Below are 22,019 nucleotides of genomic sequence, written 5' to 3' on the forward strand. Positions count from 1 at the left end.
GGGGCCATGCAAACCTCCTCCCATCAGCAAGGGCTTTGAAGATGAAACATGGGTGGGTCTTTCAGCATGACAATGATCCCAAACACACCGCCCGGGCAACGAAGGAGTGGCTTCGTAAGAAGCATTTCAAGGTCCTGGAGTGGTCTAGCCAGTCTCCAGATCTCAACCCCATAGAAAACCTTTGGAGGGAGTTGAAAGTCCGTGTTGCCCAGCGACAGCCCCAAAATATCACTGCTCTAGAGGAGATCTGCATGGAGGAATGGGCCAACATACCAGCAACAGTGTGTGACAACCTTGTGAAGACTTACAAAAAACGTTTGACCCCTGTCATTGCCAGCAAAGGCTATATAACAAAGTATTGAGATTAACTTTTGATATTGACAAAATACTTATTTTCCACCATAATTTGCAAATACATTTTTTCAAAAATAAGACAATGTGATTGTCTGGATTTGTTTCCACATTTGGTCTCCTAGTTGAGGTATACTCATGATGACCATCACATGCCTCTCATCTTTTTTAGGTGTGAGACCTTGCACAATTGGTGGGTGACTAAATACTTTTTTGCCCCACTGTATATGGCTGCCTGGGAGCAGGGGGTGCCCAGTTGATCAGAGCGCAGCGCAGGGAACACAACAAAAACTGTTTTAATTTCAATTCCCCATCGCACTTTGATAGACAGATCACACGTCCAATCCCGGTGACTGGTGATCTGTCAAAGTTCCCCGCCACAGGCAGCCTGCATTGGTGGGCACGGATTAAGTTGTTGTTGTTAATAATTTTTATAACTTCTGCATAAAACATTTAAGTGTAATTTCATGAGAATTTGAGGGCGTGTTTAGGGGCTGGGCAACTGGTAGCGAGTAACTCTTGAGGCCTGGCTAGTAGCTCAGAACTTTACATTTTGAGCCCTGGCATACACTATGTCCAGATGGCACTCAGACGATAGAGAAACAGGGAAACTCCACATAGTGTAAATCTGTAAATAATTTATTTTAAAAAGGTCAAGAACACTCGCATGTTCATGGATAAAAAACAAAGCGCTTAAAATAAAATCGGCAGAATGCAATGGCACCAACAGGGCTTGACCCCTCAAATTGAGGCTTTGCCACATGCAGCTTTTTATTACTTCTTTCACTGAATAGGTCCGGGTCATGGGTAGCTTCAGGCAGGCCACATAAGTGGATGTTCTGTCGTCGATCTCTATTCTCAGTCATCTAGCTGATCCATTAAAGAGTTCAGAACTTTATGGTGTTTATTGGTGTCTTGGAAAGTTGTGACAATTTGCATGAGAACATCTAGGCTTGCCTCTACTGCTTCAATCCTGTGTCCTAAGGTGCTATACTCCTCCCTAAGCCCCTCCACGGCCTGCCTACATGGCAGGTCCACTGCTGCTATCAGCTGCTGGATGTCAGCCTTTATGTGGAGCGCCCTAATGTGTTCCATTAGGTCCTAGTCTGCCTCTGCCTCATTCATTTGTGAGGGTGGGGAGAACTGACCCACGGTGTGAACGGAAATGGAAGAATTCGAGCACTGTACCTGCGGTGTAGCCAGAGGACCTGGGCAGAATGCCCATCCTGTCCCTTCAGGACTCTGTGCTGCGGTTGTGACTAACATATGTAAAAAAAAAAATCAAACTATACAGATGAAATATTAGTGTGGTTAATTACTGTATGGGGGTGAGTTATAGGAAAGCCTAGCCTTCCCCTTTTAAGAATCTTTTCTTTAAGCAGATATAAAATTAGAGATGGAATGCAGATAAATCGGCACACAAGGTATGTAGGAGGATTTTTTTTCTGTGCATCACCTGAGGCTATGTGAAGGTTTACAACCACTTTAATCATACAGGACACAGTAGTAGTTTTCATAGCCTCCGGGTTATAGGCTCATACCTGCAAAATATTGGACACTGGCAAAACTTTTGAGGACCGGTTTTTCAAACCAGCTATTTATGCAATTTGTCTGCAGATGACTGGACTAGGGCATTGAACAACATACACAATCCTGTATTCCAGGGCTGACTCTTAACTGAGAAGTTACAGCATTTAGCTTCTGCTCTGCTCCTTTGTTTGCCCTAGTATACGTAATGTCAAAAATATTCAGAATGGCTCTAATTGTCATTCACGTGCAGAATCTTGTATTTTAAAGCCTGGTCAGCTGAAGCTGCTTGTAAGACTCCTCACACGTATGCCCTTTTTGAAGGAGGATATCTTTGGTGAGCAACTTGACAAATTAATCCAAGATGTCACAGGAGGGCAGGTTCTTCTCCCACAGCAGAAAAAAAATAAAATAAAAAATAACTGGAACCTCCACCTCTTCCAAATTCTTAACAGCCTCATTGCACTACCCAGGATATGAACTTCAAAAGTTAAGCCCTTCCTTTTGGCATATGTCTTGGGTGGAACTTCTGTCTGCTTCTCTCTGGGTCACCGACATCCCAGGTCTGTGGGCTCAATCGGTGGTTTTAAAAGGGTACAAGATAGATTTCAGAACTCCTTCACCACTTTCTTCTTTCAAATCAACTAAGAACTGCCCAAGGACAGTCAGTTTCAGGATGCCTCGAACAATCTCTTGTCCCAGGGAGCAGTAGTTCTAGTGTCGGTACAATACAGGTTCAAGCCTGTTTTGTTACCAAAGCCCACTTGAGGCAATCATCTTAACAAATACCTTCAAATTACAAAATTTTTGATGGGATTCACAAGATCTGTTTTTGCTTGCCTGAGACAATAGCAAATACTTGGCACCCGTAGATGCCTATCCATTTTCCATTTATCCATCTCATCAGTGCATTTGCAGTAGGAGACAATCACTTCTAGTTTGTCGCACCTATGCTCCCAAAGTATTCACTAAGGGGCTTGTGCCACTGCTTGTCTTTGTAAAGGACTCTGGCATCCAAGTCACAGATTTAGAGGACCTTCTCTTGAAGGACTCCTCTCCCTTTAAGCCATAGGACAATTCAGATGATACAGACTTTCAGTTGGGTGAACTTCCAGAAACCTGTGCTCCTGTCTGCTTTTCATCTGGATTACTTGGGCCTGATCTTGGACACATCTGAACCAAAGGCATTCTTTGCAGAGAAGAAAATTCTTGGTTACTGAGATCATGCTCTGGACTTGAGGTAAGAAAACATCACTTAGTAATCTAGTCCATAAGAGTTTCAGGTTTTATGGTAAATAAGGATAAATGGTATGTGGCGCTACCTAGCCTGACAAGCCCTAAAAAATATATAAGTACTAAAAAACTACAAGTGTGATACACAATGCATAATTCTTCTATAGTGCAATAATCACATGAAATAAATACGATGATAGAAATATGATCTCAATCACAAAAAATATAAAGTGCAAACAAATCTATGCGGTGATGATACAATCCAACAATAAAGTGAAATGGTGATAAATGTGCAAACCAATATGCAAAGTAGTGCAAAGATCTTTACAGGTGCTAAAACTTCTAAAGTGCAATCCGTGCTGTAAATATAGGATGAGATGATGTAAACCATCAAAAGGAATCCGAACTAATATGGACCAAGTCCCAATAAATTCACATACGATCAGATCTTGTAATAGTTCATCAACAGAAGTTTAGAGTGCAAAGCTGTGCAAATGATCAAACAGTGCAAATCGACCAATCCAATGTGCTCCGTGCAATCCGGGTTGTGCCCTCTGTTTCCCCAAGCCCCTCACCTCTATTAACAGCCCCCACAGGCCTGATAGCGTTGACTGATAATTCCCTGTCCGCTGACTGGTTTTCTGTGATCTTAATATCCCATGTGGTCGAAAGGAATACTTCGATCTCCAAACCAGCATATATACCCAGTCAGGGGGTGAGGGAAAGAAGGGATAAGGAGCTCCAATGTGTAATATTACAATATTAACTTTAATTTCCACACAAATAGTCGCTTACATTTAAAATGGGATAAAAGAGATGTAAACACAGGTACTTCCAGTCTCTGCCGCCTTGCATCACTGTTCACGTGACTTTCTCAAAGGGTCAAGAAGTCAGGTGTCTCAAGACAGTTTAAATGGTGACAACAGTGAATACTTCCGCAATGTTAAAATTCAATTAAAATACATATACAAGATCTAGGCATAATATATAGCTTATACGAAATCTCTCTTTGAAATATTAAAAATCTTAAAAGAAAACATTGGCGAATATTTCAACTTTTATATTCAATATATAAAATAAGAGCGCCATCTGGTGGCTGGGAACAGGTATACTCATAGATGTATACTACAGAACTAAGGCAGTTAGAGGTGAGGGAAAAATATATTGCGCTAACCAAAAACAAGTGGAAATAAGCAGCTACACACGAATGTGACCAAATTCATATAAACAAACTACAATGTAGCGCTAAAAGAGTGATACACAAATATGAAGTGTCTAACACTTCATATTTGTGTATCACTCTTAGCGCTACATTGTAGTTTCTTCTTTTCTAATAGAGGTGAGGGGCAGGAGCAAACTGGGCACATCCGGGATTTCACGGAGCACAATGGATTTGCACTGTTTGATCATTTATTGCACTCAGCTTTTCACTCTAAACTTCTGTTGATGAACAAACAGAAGAAGATCTGATCGTATTTGAATTTATTGGGACTTGATTCCTTTTGGTTTACATCTCATCCCATATTTACAGCACAGATTGCACTTTAGAAGTTTTAGCACCTGTAAAGATCTTTGCACTATTTTGCATATTGGTTTTCACATTTATTTATCACTATTGCAATTTTATTGGATTGTATCATCACCTCGTAGATCTGTTTGCACTTTATTTTGTGATTGAGATCATATTTTTATCTTTGTATTTTTTTTCATGTGATTATTGCACTATAGAAGATTTATGCATTGTATATCACACTTGTAGTTTTTTAGTAATTATATATTTTTAGGGCTTGTCAGGCTATCAGGCTAGGTAGCGCCACATACATTTTATCCTTATTTACTTCATTGTGCTGAGATCACTTTATATGTTGGCAGCTTCCTTGCATTTCTTTTAGTTTAGGTTGTGCGCATTAAGTTACCCCCCCCCCCCCCCTTCTTTTTTTTGGCAGGTTTTATGGTAGACTCCTGTGAGGCCATTCAATTTTTTTTTTATTTTTTTTTTATTTTTTTTAAGCTTTGAAACCCCTGCATCACATTCTGTTGACAAGCATGGTCTTCCTCTTAAACTTCCTTTTCCTCTGTCAAGCTGAGCACAATTTGCTCTAGCTTGGTGGATCTCCAACCCAGCCTAGACATTTGGAATTTTTAGTTCTCCTTTATCACTGGAAAGTGACAGATTTGGCTGTCTTTCACATACCTCTGGCCTCACTCTATGTAGCTCCCTTTATTCAAGGTGTTTCTCAGATCAGGTATCTTTTGCAGCACCCTGTGCTTCCTGGGACCTCAACTTGTTTGTTCCCCACAGAAACAATCACATGAACCTGTAAGGGAGAGCCCCTTAGATGACCACTGCAATGTGCCCTTCATTGCTTTCACGTTTGTCAGATGTCTGTCTTTTTTTTAAGCCATTCCTCATTCTTCATAAAGAACAGGTAGTCTTATGCACAAGACCATCTTTTCTGCCTTTGTGTCCATACCTTGTACTTTTTATCCTTGTACTCTACTCCAAAGCAGCCAAAGGAAATTGTGCTTTGTTAGCTGAACATACTGTAGTCAGTCTTCAGGGTCTACCTCAAAGCAACAGTTTCTGCTAGGGAGATAAACTCCCTATTCGTCTTGCCCTCAGGACCTCACAAGAAACATCCTACTTCAAAATCTACCATCTCCTAGATGGATAGCTCATGGCCAGAGCTTCCATTCAGCAGTAGGGTTAGCATGACAGTTGGGCAACCAGAACTTTTAGGTGGTCGTCAACATTAGCATAGTTTTTCTCTTGACGTGCATCCTTTTTTTGATCACCACCTGTGATTTTTATTTTTTGCGCTATAAAAAAAGAGCGATAATATAAAAACATAAAACTTTTTTTTTTTTTTTTTTTTTTTTTTTTTACATTTTGCTATGATAAATATCCCCAAACATGTTTTTAAAAATCAAATTTCTTCATCGGTTTAGGCCAATATATTCCACCTATTTTTGGTAAAAAAAATAGTAATTGTGTTTTGATTGGTTTGCGTAAAAGTTCTATAGCGTCTACAAACTGTGGGAAAGATGGCATTTTTACTAGTAATGGCGATCTGTGATTTTTAGAGGTATTGCGACAGACAGTTCGGACACCTTTGACACATTTTTTGGACTACTGACATTTATACAGTGATCGGTGCTATAAACTGTGTAAATGTCACTGGTATGGAAGGGGCTAACACTAGGGGGTGATCAAGGGGTTAAATGTGTGTTTCCTCAGTGTGTTCTAACTGTATGGGGATATGACTGAGTCGGAGAGGAGACATAGCGCTGTTTCTATTTACTAGGAACAAATTCCATATCTCCCCTCCTCTGACAGCACAGGGATTTGATCCCCCTGCTGTTGCTTGTGCATGCGATTGCACGTGGCTGGCGGTGATCACGACCGCCATCCACACGCAGCGGGCAATCGCCCGCCCTCTGGTGGCCCTTAAAGGAAACCCTGTACGGTTACTGAGTTGCATGCAGGCGTGCCATTCTGCCCCTGTAAATAGATGTGAGCTGGTCGGGAACCAGTTAAGGATAGTTTTGTGAACTGTCGTTTTAGATGGATTGCTGAGGTAAAATGTCTGTGCTTAAAGGGGTTGTAAAGGTTCGTTTTTTATTTTCTAAATGGGTTCCTTTTAAGCTTAGTGCATTGTTGGTTTACTTACCTTTTCCTTTGATTTCCCTTCTAAATGTTTTTTTTTTTCCTTTGTTTTCTTTGTCTGAATTTCTCACTTCCTGTTCCTCCTCAGTAAGCTGTTCTGGCTGACTAAACACCGCTCGGATGATGGTATGAAATTTACTGAGTAGAAACAGGAAGTGAGAAATTCAGACAAAGAAAAAAAATTTTAGAAGGGAAATCAAAGGAAAAAGTAAGTGAACAAACAATGCACTAGTTTAATGGAACCTATTTAGAAAATTAACTAAGCTTTACAACCCCTTTTAATCCATATACAGTGCTTAGCATAAATGAGTACACCCCTTTTTGATAAGTAACATTTTAATCAATTGCTCAATGGACACGAGATCAATTTCCAAAATTTGGACAAAACAGTTTTATAGAACATTTTGTTCAGCTCATTGCATGAAAGTAATGTTGGATTACAAAATCTTCAGTTTTACTCCAAATTAATGCAAAAACGAATACACCCCTCAAACTAAATCTAGTATTTTTTTATGACCTCCATGATTTGTAAGGACAGCACCAAGTCTTCTAGGCATGAAAAAGTTGGCAATATATTGCCACATCTTTTTCCATTCTTCATGATCTCATGAATAACCTTTTTTACAGTCTGGATGCTGGATGGAGAGTTATGCACAACTTGTCTCTTCAGAATTCCCCATAGGTGTTCGATCTGGAGACATACTTGGCCGCTGAATCACTTTCACCCTGTTCTTCAAAAACTGCAACAGTACCTTATGGCCCGTACACACGATCCGAATCTCGTACGAAAACGGTCGAAGGATCGTTTGATTTTCGGATCGTATGTACACTACTTTCGACAGCCGATGACGACCGTTCATCCGATATTATTCTATTGGACATGCACGGAAGTTTTCCTCATGCGATTCCAGATCGTATGAATTTCGTTTAGTCAGTATAGTTGTCGTCCGAAAATACAATACAAATACATTACAACACACGACATCCCTTCGATTTTTTTTTTTTTTTTTTTTTTTTCCTATCGTACGAAAATTTTCATGACTTTATTTAGCTATTCAATTTCTACTTACGATTATTGACCGAAAACGGTCGTACGATCGGTCTTACGATATTCGGATCATGTGTATGGGCCATTAGACGTGTGTTTTGGATAATTGTCATGTTGGAAAAGTGCATGATGACTAAAGGCACAGAGTGATAGTAGCATCATCTTTATAATGCCATCAATGAAATGCAGCTCCCTGACATCAGTAGCACTTATGCAGCCCCACAGATTCACACTGCAGGCACCATGCATTTTTCTTTATACTCCTGACCTTTGCGACGCCATACAGTTTTGAAGCCATCAGTTCCAAAAAACATTTATCTCGGTCTCATTACTCCAGAGTAGAGTCCCAGTAGCCACCTTTTTCAGCATGGGCCTTGGCAAAATTCTAGGTGGGCTTTTATTGTGCATGGACTTTAGGAGAGGCTTCCTTTGTGGATGACACCCATGCATGCCATTCCTCTGCAGTGTACGCAATATATTGTGTCACGGGAAACAATCACCCCAGTTTGGCTTTCTATTACTTTAGCTAACTACAGTGAACTTGCATGGTGATTTTCTTCAGCCCTTATCAGAAGATGCTTCTCTCGAGGTAACTTCCATGGACGTCCTGCACATCTCTTTGAGATTATTGTAGTTCCATTGTTACATTTTTGCATCACTTTTATTACAGTATTCTGACTGATAAGTAAAGCTTTGTTGATCTTGTAGCCTTAAACTTTCTTGAATAAAGACATTTTCTTTCTCCGACCTTGTGACATTTCTCTTTTATATATTGCCATTGCTGACAGCATGAAATGGGAAAGGGTTTTCTTAAATTAATGCCCTTTTTATATTCAGCTGTCTGCTGGACACCTGTTAACCACTTAAGGACCAGCCATCGTTGTTATACGTCGGTACTTTGACTCAGAATACCGTGGTCATGGCAGCAGCTAGCCCAGTACGGGCGGTTCTTTCAGATAAGTGTTTTCTGGCGGTAGTCTCCGCTCTGATCCTTTCCTCTCAGTAGCATGGAGCCCAGTGAGGGATAAGATGGCCCCCACTCTGCTCCATAACCTTGGATGATGGAAGCGATGTCAAACGTCACTTCCGCTCAATGGTCTTAAAGGGGAAAAATAAAAAAAATTTGGAAAGACATTTTTATTTTTTTTGTGTAAATGTGAGATCTGAGGTAAAAGGAATTAAAGTGACCCCACTTTTTATTTTATTTTAAAAGGACAATGTAAAAATAAAAAGCAAAATAAGAGAAAACGTTTTTTATTGCGCCCTGCCGAGCTCGTGCACAGAAGCGAACGCATACGTAAGTTGTGCCAGCATGTGAAATCTGTTTAAACCACACGTGAAGTATAGCCCCGATTGTGATAGTGCGAGAGCAATAATTCTAGCAAAAGACCTCCTCTGCAACTCGAAACTGGTAACCTGTAGAAATTTCTAAACGTAGCCTATGAAGATTTTTAATGGTTGAAGTTTGTCACCATTCCACGAGCAGCCTCAATTTTGAAGCATGACATGTTATGTATCAATTTACTCGGCGTAACATTATCTTTCAAAATATAAAAAATAATTGGGCTAACTTGACTGTTTTCTTATTTATTTTTCGTTCAAAATAGTGTATTTTTTCCCCAAAAATTGCGCTTGTAAGACCGCTGAGCAAATAAAGTGTGACATTGCATTATTAAAATTGCATTGCAGTATTTCAACGGCCACCATTTTATTCTCTAGGGTGCCTAAAAAAATGTTTGGGGGTTCGGAGTAATTTTCTAACAAAAGAAAAGCTTTTAACTTGTAAACAACAAGTTTGAAAAATGGGTCTGGTCCTTAAATGGTGAATGAATCATTAGACTCGCCTGTAATTGAATTCTTGTTTTAATAGTATTTTGTTGTCTCAAATGTAGCTGTTGCTCCTAAGATGTTCATTGGGGGGTATTCATTTTCGCATTATGGTCGTGAATGAATTTGTTAGGAAATGCTTTTCTCTTTCGTTCATTGATGGACACAGCTCCTTTAATTCTTGACCTTAGGGTTATCACTCCTCTTCAGGAGAGGACTAGAAGACTGCACAGCACCGCCCAGGGGGCATTCCCTCTGGCTATAACCCCTCACCCTGCTTCCTGCAGCTCAGTTTTTTTCTGCCTAGTGTAGAACGACCTGGTTCCCTGAGGGGACCATTGGTTCTGGAATAAAAAAAAAAAAATTTCTACAATTTTTGATCCTGTGATCTACTATCGGCAGCCGGCTTGGGGTTCCGAGCTGTGGCAGGGCTGCACTAGCTGTTGGGGTCCGGTTTTGTTTTTCTGCCCCTTTTTACTGCGCTGTGAGATGCCTGAGTAAGGGTGGTGAGTCCTGTGGAGGGGTCTCTCCGTCTGTGAGCAGCTGGGAGGGTGGGATTTGTGTACCTTGCCTTAGTCCCTAAGTTGTGGCAGGCGAGTGAGGGTCAGCATGGCGTCAGAACCTGGCAATTCTTTCCCAGACATCACTGCTATTGCAACCGGCTCACCTGCAAAAAATGCGGTGCCTATGGATGCTTTTTTGGTCATGGAGACCTTTGTTGCCAGGGTGGGAGCGACGTGTGGCCGCAAGGAGTTTAAAAAAACGCCCCCTGCCCCCCCCCCGGTCTTCTGGGGAGAGCTCTGATTCAGACTCTGGCCCCACGGGGACTGGCGAGCCCCAGTTCTGACGTGTCGGAAAATGCGGACAGTGAGGATGACTCTGTCTGGGTTAGCGCAGGAAAAAGTAGGAGCACTTATCTCTGCAGTGCGGGATACCCTGAAAATACAGGATGCAGCAGGGACCTCCGCTAAGGTGGTGGTCCCTTTTGGGTCCCGCAAACCGGTCCACACACCTAAAGGTGTTGCCGTATTTGACTTATTTTGATAAGTTCATCTACAAGGAATGGGGAAGTGCACAGTGGGCCTTTTCAGTCCCAAGATGAATGTTGGGTTGTTATCCCTTTGAGGAGTGTCTCCTGGAAAAAATAGACGTTTCCTCCGGTCGTTGACCCCCCCGGTATCCAGGTTAAGCAATGTAACCACGACTCCGGTAGAAGGGACTCCTGCCAACAGGAAGGCAGACGCAGTGGCCCGGTCCATGTTTGTTAGCGGGGGTCAGCATTTCGACCTGTGCTGGCCACGGCCTTGGTGTCGCAGATGCTTACTGAATGGGCAAAGTTGTTGCATTGGGAATTGGAGAAGCAACAGTCTCCACCGGTCTGCGTAGAGCTGGCAGACCAGTTGGTGGATGGCCTTAAGTATGTCTGATGCGGCCCTGGATACGGTCCCCCTGCTCTCTAGAGCATCAATATCAGCAGTGGTGCTACGGTACCTGATTTGGCTGAAATGCTGGTCTGTGGACCAGGCATCAAAAAAAAAATAACTCTGGCCCTTCCAAGGTGAGAGAAGCAATGTGCTCTTCCCACAGTCCAGGAAGGTTAAGGAGCCACCCTGTATGCAAGGGATCTCTGTTTCTGCTCAGAAACTGCTTTTTCGCCCACCCGGGTCAGCAGGTAAGCATTCCCTTTTCGACAAGGCACCTGCTGAAGGAAAAAAGCGTCTGGTTTCGGAAGCCAGACAAGTCTGCGAACAAAAATGTTACCGCATGAAGTTTTCCCCTCCAACCTATCTCTACTTCCAGCTCGTCGGGAAGCCCTGTTCGGGGCAGTAAGGGACCTGCTACTGCGTGGGTGATGGTGCCTGTTCCGACGCTGTAAAGGTTTCAGGGATTCTACTCCAATCTGTTTGTAGTCCCCAAAAAGGAAGGGGTACGTGCAGTCCTGGACTTGAAGGCCCTCAACAGCTTTGTAAAAGTGCAAAGGTTCAGGATGGAATCAGTTTGCTCTGTGGTTGCTGTACTCCAGGGGGACTTCATGGCATCCCTGGATATCCAGGACGTGTATTTACATGTACCAATATGCCTCAGGCATCAGAGGTGTCTGCAATTTGCAGTCAGGGAAGAGCACGATCAGTTTGTGACTCTCCCTTTTGGCCTTGCGTCGGCACCCCGAGTCTATACCAAAGTGTTAGCTCCAATTCTGGCACTGTTAAGGAAACGTGGGATCGCATTCGTGGGTTACCTAGACAACCTCAGTTCTGAGAGCAGCTTCCGCCTCAGAATTAAGGGAGGATGTAGCGATCACCATGCAGACTCTCTGGGAGTTTGGTTGGGTGCTGAACCTAAAGAAGTCTGTTGGTGCCGACTCAACGCCTGGAGTACCTGGGCTTGCTTTTGGAGTCCTCAGAAGCGAGAATTTCTCCCTTCAGACAAGCTGCAGACTCTTCAAGCTGCGGTGAAGTTGTTGATGAACCGCAGGTGGTCATCGCTGCGCTTCTGCATGCGCGTTCTGGGCCTCATAGTAGCCACTTTCAAGGCAGTACTGTACGCTCAATTTCACACTAAAGTCTTGCAGAAGGAGATTTTGTCAAAATGGAACAAATCTCCCTTATCCCTGGATTGTCAAATTCAGGCGAGCCAGTTAGTCAGGGATTCCCTTCTCTGGTGGCTGAGGTTGTTCCTTCCTCTCAATTGGACGGTGATCACAACGGACGCCAGCCTGACCGTTTGGGGTGAAGTGCTGGGAGTTAGTCAGCCCAGAGCCTTTGGTCGCGGGAAGAATCCCAACTGCCCATCAGTGTGTGCCCGAGCTTCGGGCGATCAGGCTTTGTCTCGCCATGGGGTCATATATATATATATAATTACACACATACACACACAGTGCCTTGTGAAAGTATTCGGCCCCCTTGAACTTTTCAACCTTTTGCCACATTTCAGGCTTCAAACCTAAAGATATAACATTTTTATTTTTTGTGAAGAATCGCCAACAAGTGGGACACAATTGTGAAGTGGAATGAAATCTATTGGATTTTTTAACTAATAAAAAAAATGAAAAGTGGGGCGTGCAAAATTATTCGGCCCCCTTGCGTTAATACGCCACCTTTTGCTGTGATTACAGCTGCAAGTCGCTTGGGGTATGTCTCTGAGTTTTGCACATCGAGAGACTGAAATTCTTGCCCATTCTTCCTTGCAAAACAGCTTGAGCTCAGCGAGGTTGGATGGAGAGCGTTTGTGAACAGCAGTTTTCAGCTCTTTCCACAGATTCTCGATTGGATTCAGGTCTGGACTTTGACTTGGCCATTCTAACACCTGGATACGTTTATTTGTGAACCATTCCTTTGTAGATTTTGCTGTATGTTTGGGATCATTGTCTTGTTGGAAGATAAATCTCCGTCCCAGTTTCAGGTCTTTTGCAGACTCCAACAGGTTTTCATCCAGAATGGTCCTGTATTTGACTGCATCCACCTTCCCTTCAATTTTAACCATTTTCCCTGTCCCTGCTGAAGAAAGCCGGCCCAAGCCATGATGCTGCCACCACCATGTTTGACAGTGGGCATGTTGTGTTGAGGGTGATGAGCTGTGTTGCTTTTATGCCAAACATATCATTTTGGTTTCATCTGACCAGAGCACCTTCTTCCACATGTTTGGTGTGTCTGCTAGGTGGCTTGTGGCAAACTTTGAGACTTTTTATGGATATCTTTGAGAAATGGCTTTCTTCTTGCCACTCTTCCATAAAGGCCAGATTTGTGCAGTGTACGACTGATTGTTGTCCTGTGGACAGACTCTCCCACCTCAGCTGTAGTTCTCTGCAGTTCATCCAGAGTGATCATGGGCCTCTTGGCTGCATCTCTGATCAGTCTTCTCCTTGTCTGAGCTGACAGTTTAGGAGGGACGGCCAGGTCTTGGTAGATTTGCAGTGGTCTGATACTCTTTCCATTTCAAAATGATCGCTTGCACAGTGCTCCTTGGGATGTTTAAAGCTTGGGAAATCTTTTTGTATCCAAATCTGGATTTAAACTTCCCCACAACAGTATTACCGACCTGCCTGGTGTGTTCCTTGGTCTTCATGATGCTCTCTGCGCTTTCAACAGAACCCTGAGACTATCACAGATCAGGTGCATTTATACAGAGACTTGATTACACACAGGTGGTTTATTTATCACCATCAGTCTTTTAGGACAACATTGGATCATTCAGAGATCCTCGCTGAACTTCTGGAGTGAGTTTGCTGCACTGAAAGTAAAGGGGCTGAATAATTTTGCACGCACCACTTTTCAGTATTTTATTTGCTATAAAAGTTTAAAATATCCAATAGATTTCGTTCCACTTCACAATTGTGTCCCACTTGTTGGTGATAATTCACAAAAAATTCAAATTTTATATCTTTGTTTGAAGCCTGAAATGTGGCAAAAGGTTGAAAAGTTCAAGGGGGCCGAATACTTTCGCAAGGCACTGTATGTATGTATGTGTATATATGTATATGTGTGTATATGTATGTGTATATATATATATATATATATATATATATATATATATATATATATATATATATATATATATATATATATATATATATATATATATATATATATATATATAATTAGTCTTTAATATCCCGGGCATAGAAAACTGGCAGGCGGACTACCTAAGTCAGATGCTGGACACAAGGGAATGGTTATTGCATCTGGAGGTGTTCAGGCTCCTTTTGCCTAAGGTGGGGCACACCAGATGTGGACCTCTTGGACTCTCTGCTCAATCTGAAGGTGCAGAGGTTTGTGTCCAGGACAAGGGACCCCTGGGCAGACATGTCAGACGCGTCAGTGGCTCCATGGGGGGCATTATCCGCTGATTTATGCCTTTCCCCCCCACTTAAGCTTCTACCACGTCTGCTGCACAGAGTGGAGGCCGAGAGGATTCCAGTAATTCTCATTGCCCCTGATTGGCCTTGGCACGATGACCTAGTATGACTGGTGGCGGATGTTCCTTGGCGGCTACCACTGCGAGAGGACTTTCTAGCGCAAGGTCCGATACTTCACCCTGCTTTACCGTCGCTGCTTTTAACAGCATGGCTGTTGAAAACCATGTGCTAAAGGACCGAGGTCTGTCGGACTCTGTAATTTCCACTATGCTAAGGGCACGGAAGTCTTCTTCTCAGAAGATTTACCATTGTACATGGAAGGCTTACATCTCCATGTGTGAGGAGATGGGGTGGCATCCGCGCAATTATTCAATTTCCAGGATCCTGCTGTTTTGCAGCGAGGAGTGGATCAGAAACTTGCCTTAAGCGCCATCAAGGGACCGATATCAGCCTTGGCTGTCTTTTTTTTCCCAATGCCCCTTGGTGACTCACTGATTGGTGAGTACCTTTGTGCAAGGGGTTTGACACATAGTCCCTCTGGTTCAACCACCGCTGCCTCCGTGGGCTCTGAATCTGGTGCTATCGGCGCTTCAGAAACCGCCGTTTGAGAACATTATTGAGATTCACTTATTGACATTCTCTCAGAATGTAGTTTTTCTAGTGGCTATTACATCTGCCAGGAGGGTTTCTGAGTTGGCAGCCTTGTCATGCAAGTCTCACTACTTGGTCATCCACAAGGATAATGGTTGTGGCATTCCATCTGAATGAGCACATAGTGTAACCTTCCTTATGTCCTAAGCCGACACACCCAAAAGAGATTGCCTTACATTCCCTGGACGTTGTCCGGGCTTTACGGGGTGTATCTGTCTGCTACGGCTCCCTTCCGGAAGTCGAACTCTGTCTCGGTGGCTGGTTCGAAAAAGGGTCTGGCGGTCTCGTTGTCCACCGTTTCCCGGTGGATCAGACAGATCGTGGTTCAGGCCTATGCCTTAACGGGCGGGTGCCACCTTTTCCTGTCACGGCTCATTCCACCAGAGCAATTGGGACCTCCTGGGCATTCCGAGGTCTCCCAGGTGTGTAAGATGACGACTTGGTCCTCCGTTCACTTTCACTAAACTCTACAAAGTTGATGTAAGCGCATCTTCGGATGCTTGCTTTGGCCACAAGGTTTTGCAGGTGGCTGTGTAAGGTTGCAGTTACACTTTCTTTAAGTTACTAGTTTGTTGTAAACGCATCTTTTGATTCCCAAGTTGTCCGCTGGTTTTGATGGCGGCTGTTTAAGATGGCGACTACTCGGTTGACTACTCTGTTGAAGTGTTCCCTTTGTTGGTAAAGTTATGTTTTACTGTTTCCACCCCTTGTTTTGTGACACTGCTTGGGGGACGTCCCTGAGGTCAAGTATTAAAGGAGCTGTGTCTGTCAATGAACGAAAGTTAGATTTTTGTACTCTCCATAAAATCCTTTTCTCTGAAGTTCATTGACGGACACAGCACCCATCCCTCTTATTTATGTTTGTACTGTTTTTTGATGAACTGAGCTGCAGGAAGCAGGGTGAGGGATTATAGCCAGTCCTCTCCTGAAGTGGCATGATAACCCTAAGGTCAAGAATTAAAGGAGCTGTTTCAGTCAATGAACTTCAGAGAAAAGGATTTTACGGCGAGTACAAAAATCCCATTTTTTTTGTGTGCAAAATAACAAATCTTGGTTCCAATCAATGGTCGCATTTGTGGGAGTATTTTGTGGTATAGTGTCCCATAGAAAATGTTGGGTCATGCTGAACACTGTATCCTTGATATATATATTTTTTTTTTCTGATGTCCTTTTGTCATTTTGGGATAGTTAATAAGTCTATAATATAGGGATATAGAAGCTGCTTTTGCTGACCTCTACCTCAAATCCTCGGCAGTCTCTCTGCCTTCCATAGTTTAAATGACCGAAGCAATTATACAGCAGGTGAAATCCTAATGCCTGCAAATGTGGCTTTAGTAAGTGACTTAAAATAATTTTAGCCAGCAAAACTCCTGACATCCAGCATTTTTATGGCAGCAACAGCAGCTCTGTATTTCCCTCAGAACCATTTTTCTTTAGACACTTTATATTCCCGTACTAATAAATGCAGTATATGGACAACCGTCCATTATAAAAAAAATGTATTTTTCCTAACAAATTCATTCACGACCATATTTCAAAAATGAATACACTCCAATGAAAGTTTTCTGTGGGACACTATACAACAAAATACTCCCACAAATGCAGGCCATTGAAAACAAGATTTGTTAATTTGCACTCGCAAGAAGACATTTATCATCTTTAACTTGGAATTATATCTACTGTGGTGTAGCTGGACATTTCCAAAGACAGGTGTTTTTTTTTCTTTACAGGTCAGAGCATGAGAGACATTCTCCAAATTGTCCGTTTGTGAAGGGTGAACACACGCAGAATGTACCCCTATCTGTTACCCTTGCCACATGTCCTGCCCAGTTCCCTTGCACAGATGGCACTGATCGAATAACCTGTTTTGGGGTGGGGAATTGTCCTCACTTTCTAGCTGCAGCAACAAAAAGAGGCAAAATCTGTGTCTGGGATGTCTCAAAACTCATGAAGGTATTAGCCTTTTTATAAATATGTTCTGAATTTACTGAAGTGCTGTTTTGCTTGTAATTAATCTTTCAAATTATTTTAGGTGCACTTAAAATTTGAGGTAAACCCATATGACCCTGTTATCGTGCAGCTCTTGGTTCTCTCTGGAGATTCCACTACGACAGTAGAACCTACGAGGCCGACATTAGCATGGTTAGAAGGTTCATCCAGCTGTTCTGATATCCCAAAATTAGAAGGTGACAGGTAAGACTATACCCAATAAATATGATGAACACCTGCTTCTCCCTTTTCGGTTTCTCTTCTGAACTGGAAAAACGAAGGAAGAATCTAGTTGTAGCCTATATGGACTTCATTTGAAAGGCTTTTATTTGTAAAGGCCAGTGTGACACTAGGCCTATTATGTATTTTTTTTTAATCAAAAAACAGTCTCTATTGTATATATAAAAAAAGCATACAGATGGTGGTGCAACAGGCACCATACTTAACACACTTTTAATGACATTCTCATACAGATCAGGAGGCATTGACGGTCAGTTTGGCATGTCAAGTTGGGTACAGCAGAACACAATACGTGTTAAGGATAGCGACTTTAAGGAGAACATCCATAGCCACGATACATACAAGTAAGACCAGATGTGTGTCCAAACAAGGGCCTAGTTAGGAGATGCATATGGGGGGGGGGGGGGGGGGTGTACTCTACGTTATCCTGACAGATTTTACAGGTTTGTGGGTTTACTTCTCGACTATGGAGGTGGAGGCATCCTCCAGCCATCTGTCCCAGATTTTATTATGGCATTTGGATAGCCCCATGCATGTACTTTTCCCTATAAAAAAAAAAATATATATAATATAATATAATATAATATAGTATATAATATAGTATATAATATAATATAATATATATATATATATATATATTAGTATTGATAGGCCCAACTATTGTTGAAAGGTTGGTGGCGACTCTTTAATCCTGGCTCTGGCAATCAGCATTCTGGTCATAAAATGGTGACTCTTGTAAAAAACAAAAAACAAAAAAAACAAACATGAAGGTATTTGTCCACCTCAGAGGGGGAAAGGAGGCCCAGTATACACAGTCAGGCCATCACTGAAAACACTCCACACTGGCAGAATTGCATGGTTTATTTTTTAGAAAAAGTATTGCATTGGTGAGCTTCCATTGTCCTGCCATATGTTCTTTGCCAAATGCTTCAGATTATGCAGAGCACTGTTGTATGTCAAATGGCATTATCAAATGCTTTTAAACAAGTTAAATGACTTCTCCCAGAAGCAAGTGAAAGTGTACAACATAACTTAAAGTGGAACTTAGGTCAGAAAATGAAAGTGGTTCTAAAGGCAGAATGTGTTACACTAATGCATTCTCAGGTTAAAAAACAAAACAAAAACCTGGGTGCAGCTTCTCCAAGCTCACCCTTATATTTACCCAAGCTATATCTCAATCCAGCGCTGTCCAAGAGCAGCAGCTTTTTCAGCTCGTGCTCTCTTCACTGGAGATAGAGGCAGAAGCCATTGGCCACTTCTACTGTCAGTCACAGTGAGAGCTGGGATGAGGCCGAGCCATGCGTGTCAGATGCACAGCTCGGGAGTATCCCCCATAGCAACGGGGTACGTCCTGATGGATCGCTTCAGGCTGCAGGTATAGCTATGTAAAAAATAGGTGCCTATACTGTTTGAAATCCAGTAAGGCCCTGTCTCACCCTGCTCTGCTTATGCTCAGTTCTATTTCTCATCACTATGCCTAAAAACAATCGCTAGAGGCCGATCGGCTGACGGCTTTAAGATTTACTGTTGCTGAAGGGGGAAGAGCAACAGAAATGGACTCCCCTGGAGGGAACACAGATTAGGGACCGTGAAAAGAAAAGGAGAGATGACGAGACCGTTTCAAATCTCTCCAGTGCAGCAGCAATGTGATTTTAGTTTGAATTTTAATAGTCCTTTGCGTTTTCTGAGCACTGTGCTATGGTTCAGGTGCAAATTCCAGGCTCATTGCCTTCTATGGGAACACATTTGAATCGTACATGTCATCAGTTTGAGAAAATGGAGAATGTACCTTCCTTCCCTCTGTGTTCTCCGGTTCACACAGGTGGGCAGCTGTAAAGCTGCTGGGACTTCTACATTAACCACTTTCAGACCGGACCAATTTGCTGGTCAAAGACCAGACCACTTTTTGCGATTCGGCACTGCGTCGCTTTAACTGACCATTGCGCGGTCGTGCGACGTGGCTCCCAAACAAAATTGACGTCCTTTTTTTCCCACAAATAGAGCTTTCTTTTGGTGGTATTTGATCACCCCTGCGGTTTTTATTTTTTGCGCTATAAACAAAAATAGAGCGACAATTTTGAAAAAACGCATTATTTTTAACTTTTTTTTATAATAAATATCCCCCAAAAATATATAAAAAAACATTTTTTTCCCTCAGTTTAGGCCGATACGTATTATTCTACATATTTTTGGTAAAAAAATCGCAATAAGCGATTGATTGGTTTGCGCAAAAGTTATAGCGTTTACAAAATAGGGATAGTTTTATAGCATTTTTATTAATAATTTTTTAGTATTTTTTTTTTACTAGTAATGGCGGCGATCTGCGATTTTTATTGTGACTGCGACATTGTGGGGGACCCATCGGACATTTTTGACACATATTTGGGACCATTGTCATTTATACAGTAATCACTGCTATATAAATGCAGTGATTCCTGTGTAAATGACACTGGCAGTGAAAGGGTTAACCAGTGGGTGGCAGTGTAGGGGTTAAGTGTTCCTAGGGGTGTGTTACTAACTGTGGGGGGGTTGGGCTTTCATTTAGTGTACACTGATCTCTGCTCCAATCACATGGAGCAGAGATCAGCGTCACTAGTTGCTAGTCAGAATGGAAAAATGTTGTTTACACAGCATTTCCTCCATTCGGCCGCTCCGTGAGACGATCGCGGGGATGCCCGCGGCGATCGAGTCCGGGTCCCGGGACCGGACTCACGGGGGTCCCGACCAACGCGGGAGCGCGCTCCCGATGGCAGGGCGGCATCGAATATTGGACGTACCTGTACGCCAATATGCCTGCCCGTGCCATTCTGTCGACGTACATAGTCGTGCGCTGGTCGGGAAGTGGTTAAAGCCCAACATCAGCTGAAAGTTTTGGAACTGGAATTGTGGCTGCAACCATAGCCACTTCAACCTGAGGATGTACAGGTACATCCCAAGGAATTGAAGTTAAGGAATCTGCTTGGTTGACAACTAAAGCAGTTGTACCCAAACTTTTCTTTGTCACCTCCTACAAAATGATCACTTTTAAGGATGAAATACAATTTTTGAACCCCACACAATGCGGGTGAACAAATTGAAGTTAAAAAAAGCTCCAATTTGAGGGATTATGGCTTCATGAACCATTCTTCTGAAATCTTCAGGTCTCTAGTGCAAGATATCAATAATATTTTTAATAAAATAACCATTTATAAAATTTATGAGTGAAAACCTATATAGTGATTTAATGATTTTAAAAGGCTACCTAGCTCCTGGAATATGTCCAGCCCTGACTTGAGTAAGAAGTAAAAAGGGAAAAAATGTCTTGCCACAGGTTGACCTAAGGTAAGGACATTGAAGTGACAAACGAGGCGTTTTGATAAGAATTTCAGTCGTTAATGGAAACCTTTGCTGTGATCATAATGGCTGCCATTATTGACATCTTATTCTGCAAATCCTAGTTGACTGGCTATCGTGCTTAACCTCGGTTTTCAAAACTTGTCATTCACCTAATCCTAGCACATCTGTGACAACAAGGGATTCTGGATATATTGCCTGCATATTTGTTACTCGCGTTGATGCCAGTGAGCCATGCAGCTACCATTTCAGAAGGTTATAATGGCTGCCTTTGTATCTTTATCGGTACTGGAGTGCTTTAAGACCATTTTCTAATTTTGCTTATACAAGAGTAAGAGCGCGGCAGATCTATACCCTTTATACCTAGGATGTTGGGCACTAGGATAGTTTTATTTTCCTGTGGATTACATGTGTTAGATTTTGGATAATCGATTTACAGTAGCTTCATCTGTCTTATGGCAGACTCCATAGACCTCAGAGCTGCACTAATTATGGATAACTTATCCATTGGATAGTATTATTCATGGCAGGTATGCATAAAAGTATTTTTACATAATGCTGGTGGGTTCTATACCCTGTGTTCTTTATCATCTGCGCTACATATTCTTTATCCTTGTGAGCCTAAAGGTAGGTGGAATGCTGCATTTGTGTTTTTTTTTTTTTCTTTGACATTTCTGGATTAAATCACTTTGAAATTAAATTTCTGCTAATATTGCATTATTTTTACTCTCATTTTTTCCTTTTTCAGTGATGATCTGTTGGATGATTCAGATAGTGAAGAACGTTCAAGGTCTGATTCCGTAACGGGTATGTTGTGTTCTTTTCTGATAATACCTTGGGTTGGGTTTAGTCCTCTTACAAGAAAAAGACTCCTGACTGTCTGGACAACCCTGTTTAAAACATTTATTAGATGTTTAACTTGTAAACGGAGAACATCTTAGAAAATAAATAACTTAAAGGGGTTGTAAAGGCAGTTTTTTTTATCTTAATGCATTCTAGCTACCTACCTGAGCCCTTTCTCTCTCCAGCGATGTCCACAATAACCTCAGCCATCCAGGATACTCCTCCTGATTGCCTAAGATAGAGCAGTGGCACCATTGGCTCCCGCGGCTGTCAGTCAACCAGTCGGGGGAGAGACGGGGCGAGGCCAGGCCGGGTCTTCGTGTCTGAATGGGTACACTGAGCTCTGACTTGGCCTGGGTGCCCTTTATAGCAAGTTAATGGCTGAGGGGCACTCAAAGGAGGGAAGGACTAGGACTAGTGAAGAGGGACCCGAGTAGAGTATCCAGGCTACTCTG

At 42.4% G+C, this 22,019-nt stretch overlaps 1 protein-coding gene across 7 annotated transcripts in view; it reads left to right on the forward strand.

The window, feature by feature from the left end:
- BIRC6 (baculoviral IAP repeat containing 6) overlaps positions 1-22,019 on the forward strand; it is a 597,017-nt gene that overhangs the window by 103,438 nt on the left and 471,560 nt on the right. For all 7 annotated transcript variants that reach the window (XM_077486418.1, XM_077486420.1, XM_077486423.1 and 4 more), the window contains exons 7-9: positions 16,890-17,112; positions 17,192-17,352; positions 21,470-21,528. In XM_077486418.1, the coding sequence (XP_077342544.1) occupies positions 16,890-17,112; positions 17,192-17,352; positions 21,470-21,528 (443 nt within the window). The remainder of the gene's footprint in view (positions 1-16,889; positions 17,113-17,191; positions 17,353-21,469; positions 21,529-22,019) is intronic.

Source organism: Lithobates pipiens, unplaced genomic scaffold (genome assembly GCF_037356315.1).
Source record: "Lithobates pipiens isolate NorthernLeopardFrog02 unplaced genomic scaffold, aLitPip1_a1.2 Scaffold_18, whole genome shotgun sequence".
NCBI lineage: Eukaryota > Metazoa > Chordata > Amphibia > Anura > Ranidae > Lithobates > Lithobates pipiens.